This window comes from Mus caroli, chromosome 15 (genome assembly GCF_900094665.2).
Source record: "Mus caroli chromosome 15, CAROLI_EIJ_v1.1, whole genome shotgun sequence".
Taxonomy (NCBI): domain Eukaryota; kingdom Metazoa; phylum Chordata; class Mammalia; order Rodentia; family Muridae; genus Mus; species Mus caroli.
Genome location: NC_034584.1, coordinates 94,063,190 through 94,068,925, shown reverse-complemented (window position 1 = coordinate 94,068,925; position 5,736 = coordinate 94,063,190). Strand labels below are relative to the sequence as shown.

The following is a 5,736-nucleotide window of genomic DNA, read 5'->3' as shown; positions in this document are numbered from 1 at the left end:
CAAGCCTCCAGATAAGGGTCACTGGTGAGCCTTCCAATTCTGGATTGTAGTTCATTCCAAATATAGTCAAGTTGACAACCAAGAATAGCCACTACAATTATATAAACGTCCCTGCCTTAAAGTGACAGTGTAACTTTAGAACTAATTGAAATCACTTGAATATGTGAGCAAGAAGCCTGTGGCTCTAAGAGCTTCGAGTCTCCAGAGGTTCCCGAGCTCAAACCCTTCTTTCTCTATCCCTGTATCAAAGGGTGTGAGACTGCTGTGTGCTTTGATAACCTGTGTCTGCGCCTTTACAGCAGAGAACTCAACTGAATGGGAAAGTCTCCAGGCCTTAACAAATGTGTCACAGGTGGAGGAGTAATTATTTGCTATCAATTATATAAGCTATGGGTTTGGAGAGCTACCTTGGATTTGTATATCACACCGGATGCTGTTCTCTCTCTCTCTCTCTCTCTCTCTCTCTCTCTCTCTCTCTCTCTCTCTCTCTCTCTCTCCTCTCTTTCTCTCCTCTCTCCTCTTTCTCCTCTCTCTCTTACTCTAGATGGGTGAGAGTTAAATGAGAAACAAAGCAAAAATACAAAAGAAAAAGAAGAGGAGAAAGAAGAAGGAGGAGAAGGAGAAAGAGAAGGAGAAACCACAAGAGCATATTCATAGTATGGAGAAGGCTGAAGTGGACAGTGGCCTGGCAAGGACTGGGAACTGCGGTGACAGGAGGATGGGAGGCACCTGACTGTTGAGCTTGTGGGTGTTCTACTGCAGACCCCATAAAGTCGAGTGGATAGCTCCAAACCCACAGTCACACAGATGATCCTGACTAAATTCAGTGGCTCTCAAAACAAAATAAGGGAGGTAAAGAGACAGCTCAGCAGGTACCAGCACCTGCCCAACCTGAGTTCAGACCCTCAGAGACACATGGTAGGAGGAGAGACCTGACTCCTTAAAGCAGTCCTCTGACCACTACCCATGTGCTGTTGCATGTGTGTGCCTACATGTGTAACACACACCTGCACACACACACATACACACACAGCCACAGGGGAGTTGCATCACCAGGGCCCAGATGGAAGCAGAGAATGAGTTCTTGGGGCCTGTGTCTGACCTTCACACACATGCAGTGCTATCAACGTACCTACACTAAATAATTTAACAATAACAAGTGTTGTTTTATAAACTACAGCAACAGTCATGAATGTGGGAAGAGGACGTTGTGGGAGAGAGAGAGGGTAATGAATGGAAAAAGATCAGAAGGAGTGTAGTCATGAGAGAAGGCTCCAGGGTTGCGAGCACTCACTGGTCTTGCTGGAACTTGGGTTCGGTTCCCAGGACCCACGTGATGGCTCAACCCAGTAACTCTAGTTCCAGAGGACCCAATACCCTTTTGTGACCTCCAAGGGCACCACAGACATGGTGCACCTACATACATACATTCATACATACAGAAACGCCCATTCATATAAAATTTAAAAGTAGACCTAAAAATCTTTAAGTAAAAATCATTTTTTTAAAACAGTGTGGTTCTCCTTTGGGGTTCTCCAATCGTCTTCCAGATTGACGTGTCCCTCCCTCCATCAGCAGCCACAGAGTCTGGAGTGCCATAGCTAAGGGACATAGTGACTCCTTCCACCTTATCTTACACAGGAAAAAAGGCCAGAACAGGACACTGTGCACTTGCCTGTCTTCCAGCACTTGGGAGGTTGAAGCAAGGGGATCAAGGAGTTAGAGGCCAGCTTGAGCAAGACAGGGAGACTACTTCAAAAGGCAACAGCAACAAGCCTCAGGGTTAGTATTTGCCTACCGTGAGCCGGGTCTCTAGACTGGTCTGGAGTACTGAAAAGAAACACTGTTCTAGCTGTTGGAGAATTAATTCATGATTTCCATAATTTCCATATATCTTAGGATAATCCAGTCTTTTGTGTCCATGTGTGTATGAGTGTACAAATATGCACACACTTCTGCACACACATTTAGTGGTCAGAGGACACCCTAAGGGGGCCACTCCTCACGTGCTGTTCACCCTGGCCTGGAACTCACCAAGTAGGCCAGACTGGCTGACCAGTGAGCCCTGCAGATCTGCCTGGCTCCACCACCCCAGAGCTGGGATTCCAAGAGAGTGCCTCGACAACTTGGCCTTTTTATATGGGTTCTGGGAGCCTAATTTAGGTTCTCGTGCTTATCCACAAAACCCTTGTTGGGATTGTAAAGGCATTACCTTAACTCTATGGACCCATTTGGGGAGAACTGACCTCTGTGGTGAGAGTGTTAGTTTCTTTATAAACTCATTTACATTATGTGAATGTGTTTTTGTTTTGATCCCAGGTGTGAGCAAGCGGCTGCTTCACAGCAGGTGACTATGATTTGTCTCATGCACTAGGAGGGGGGTGATTTTTGCCCAGCCACAGGTAGCTTATATTTGGAATTCTAGGACCTTTTCAGAGGGTATAAATGCCAGAACTCCTAGAGGCAGGGGCACAGCCAAGGAGGCTGCTGATGCCACTGCTGCTTCTGCTTCTGGGTTCTGTTCCTGTGGTTTTCCAAGTGGTCATGAGCTGGGATGAGAGGAAGAAATTGAAGATATCCTGGTGATGATGATCAACACTGCCCCCAAGGACCTCGATGCCCTGATCAGTAGGACATAATCTAGCAGCATCAATGCCTCCTTTTTCCTCTAACCTTATTTCTCTCCTACCTAGTGCTGAGGGGTTTGCAGCAGATAGATACAAGAACCCAGGACAGCAGCCAAAAAGGCATGCCTGAAGACCTCCTTACTATATTAAGTTTTATATGTGTGTGAATGTATATGTATGTATGTATCTATATCTATATCTCTCTATATATACACACATGCATATACATTGCCAATTACTAATCAATGTACATAATAAGTATCATATCCATTCAGGTCATCTGATTATTTCATTAACATTTTGTAATTGTTAATATAAATGCATTTATATCTAAGTACTTATTATTTATTTATTTATTTAGGTTTTTTTTCGAGACAGGGTTTCTCTGTATAGCCCTGGCTGTCCTGGAACTCACTCTGTAGACCAGGCTGGCCTCAAACTCAGAAATCCACCTGCCTCTGCCTCCCAAGTGCTGGGATTAAAGTCATGTGTCACCACTGCCAGGCTTTATTTTCTTTATAATGCCTATAAATGGATTCCCACCCCCTTAAACTTTAGATTCTATGTGTTTGTTCACAGTTTAAAAAGACTGCAGCTTTACATGGGATGAGAAACAATGTGGGACAGGTGTTTGTAGGGCTCAATGATATCAGTATCCTTCGTGGTCTATTCTGCAAGCTGGAGAAAGATCCAGAGCAATTATCACAGCTCTGTGCGTGTTTTATAGGCTTGCTAGTAAATGCAGCTGAGCGAGGTGATTAATGTGCAAGTTGTACAGGCAAAGAACGATGATGGGGCCGGTGAGATGGCTCGGTGGATAATGGCCTGTGCTGTCCCAGGCCTTAATGTGCGGCCTACAGCCAGGGCCAATTCCTGGCTCCCATGGCTCCCATGCAAAGGTGGAAGAAAACAGCTGACTCAGTTGTCTTATGACCTCCATACATTCCTCCTCCAAACACTCTCTCTCTCTCTCTCTCTCTCACACACACACACACACACACATACACACACACAGAGTCACACACAAGTGTACACACACATATACACACAAAAATAAGTTTTTTTTAAAACTTTCTACATATATTTTAAATATATATATAATCATCTTAAACTGCTCATGCTTTGTGAACTAGTAATTGTACTTGGAATATATTCCAAAGAAATAAGCAAGTACAGAATGCAGAGGACACAAAAGCCTTCATGATGGTGCCCTGTCTTAGGAAAAACTTAAGAATCCTGAATGTCCTGAACAGGACACCGCACACCTACAAAACTGTTGTAAAGAGAAATTCCTGCATTTGCGGCCAGACTGGTCTACACAGTGAGTTCCAGGCTAGCCATGGTTGCATGGAGAGACCACCCTGTCTCAAAGAAAAAAACTAAGGAGAATCGTAGATTTATTTTTATTCATCTGACTGTGCTCTGGATTGAGCCCTGGGGCCTTAGGGCATGCCAGACAAGCACATTCAGTCTGAGTCCCGACCCATAAATCTTTTTTTTTTTAGATTTATTTATTTATTATATGTAAGTACACTGTAGCTGTCTTCAGACACTCCAGAAGAGGGAGTCAGATCTCGTTAAGGATGGTTGTGAGCCACCATGTGGTTGCTGGGATTTGAACTCTGGACCTTCGGAAGAGCAGTTGGGTGCTCTTACCTGCTGAGCCATCTCACCAGCCCCCGACCCATAAATCTTGATTGTAATACTGGAAATGATTTCAGATCATCAATAAAAGTGTTTTCTAAATTATTTGTGGGAGACAGTCTGTCCTGCAGCAGAATGACCTGTAAGTATTGTTTAAATTACAAAAGCAGAAACAAAACTTGAAGAATACATACAATTTTTTTTCCTCATTTGTTTTCTAACAAACACCTGAGTCTCTTTCCTTGGCCAAGTCCAGGTCACGTGCTCACTGAGACACTCCCCTGTCCCTTTGGAGATGAAAGTCAGCGCTCCCTCCTGCGTTTCCAGTAATTGAGTTTACGGGAACACTTTCTTCTCTCTGCATTAATCACTGGTGCTCCAGGAACACTAACTTAATGTGTACAGACACGGCGGCTCATCTGCTCATTACCGGGATCTGCTCACCTAGCATGAAGGGGCTTGGTTTCTCTCGTGTGCTTTCTCTCTCTGAGGCAGGATCTTGTGTGACTTCCTCATGCTGGCCTCGAGCTGCCTCTACATGATGATAACCTTGAGGTTCGGACCTTCCTGGGTGCTGGGTTTACAGATGTGATCTGCCCCACTGGTTTATTCCATGTAGAGACTTGAGCCTACCGCTCTGCACATGCTAGGCTAACTCTACCAACCAAGCTACATCCCATCCCTCAAGAAGTAAAAGTTTTCCATCACACCTGACAGCCATGCAAGGAAAATCTATAACACCAAGACACGTGATGCACAGAGCAGAGAGACAGACCATTCTAGCTGACTGTAAGGATGCTAAACTGCTGTTCTAGTCCTCAGTCAGAAACCCAGGAGTCCATTAAGTAGATTCTGTTTGAGGGACTGTGAAGTAATTTTAGATAGACTTAAGGGATGGTGAGATGGCCCAGCAGCCAAAGGCGCTTGCTGCCAAGCCTAATGACCTAGGTTCGATCCCTGGAACCCACATAGCAGAAGAAGAGGAAAACCAACTCTCAGGAGCTGTCCTCCTGAGCTCCACATGCATGCCGTGGAATGTGTGTGTCCGCAGCCACCAGAATACGTAAATGTAAAGAAGTCAGGTGGCCCCTGATGAAATGTGTAAAACTGAATAAAAGGATCGGCAACAACCACCAGTGTCTGACCTAAGAAGTCCCTGCAACTGGGGTTGGGCGTGGGTTGGGATGCTGAGTTCTCTTCCATGCTGGTGTTCCTGCAACCATCAAGGTGGGTACTTACCCACGGGGACAAAGGGGGAGTCTCTCGATTTCCGGAGGAGTCGGGACAGCTGGCCTTCGTCCTCAGCTGCTGACCACTCATCTGAAGACATTTCTCTCTGCCAACAACAGGAGGTCTGTGTGGTTGCTGCCATCATTCCAAGAACCAGTCTGCCCGTGCATTGCCCGCCTTGTGTCAGCCCAACTGAAACAAGCAGCTGTCCCTCCTTCCCTCACACCTTCACTAC

General features: G+C 45.5%; 1 protein-coding gene across 2 annotated transcripts in view; it reads right to left on the bottom strand.

Annotated features, from left to right (window-relative positions):
- Higd1c (HIG1 hypoxia inducible domain family member 1C) overlaps nucleotides 1-5,736 on the bottom strand; it is a 50,211-nt gene that overhangs the window by 12,673 nt on the left and 31,802 nt on the right. For both annotated transcript variants that reach the window (XM_021183559.2, XM_021183558.1), the window contains exon 2: nucleotides 5,511-5,607. In XM_021183559.2, coding sequence (XP_021039218.1) covers nucleotides 5,511-5,601 — 91 coding nt within the window. In that variant the 5' untranslated portion in view covers nucleotides 5,602-5,607. The remainder of the gene's footprint in view (nucleotides 1-5,510; nucleotides 5,608-5,736) is intronic.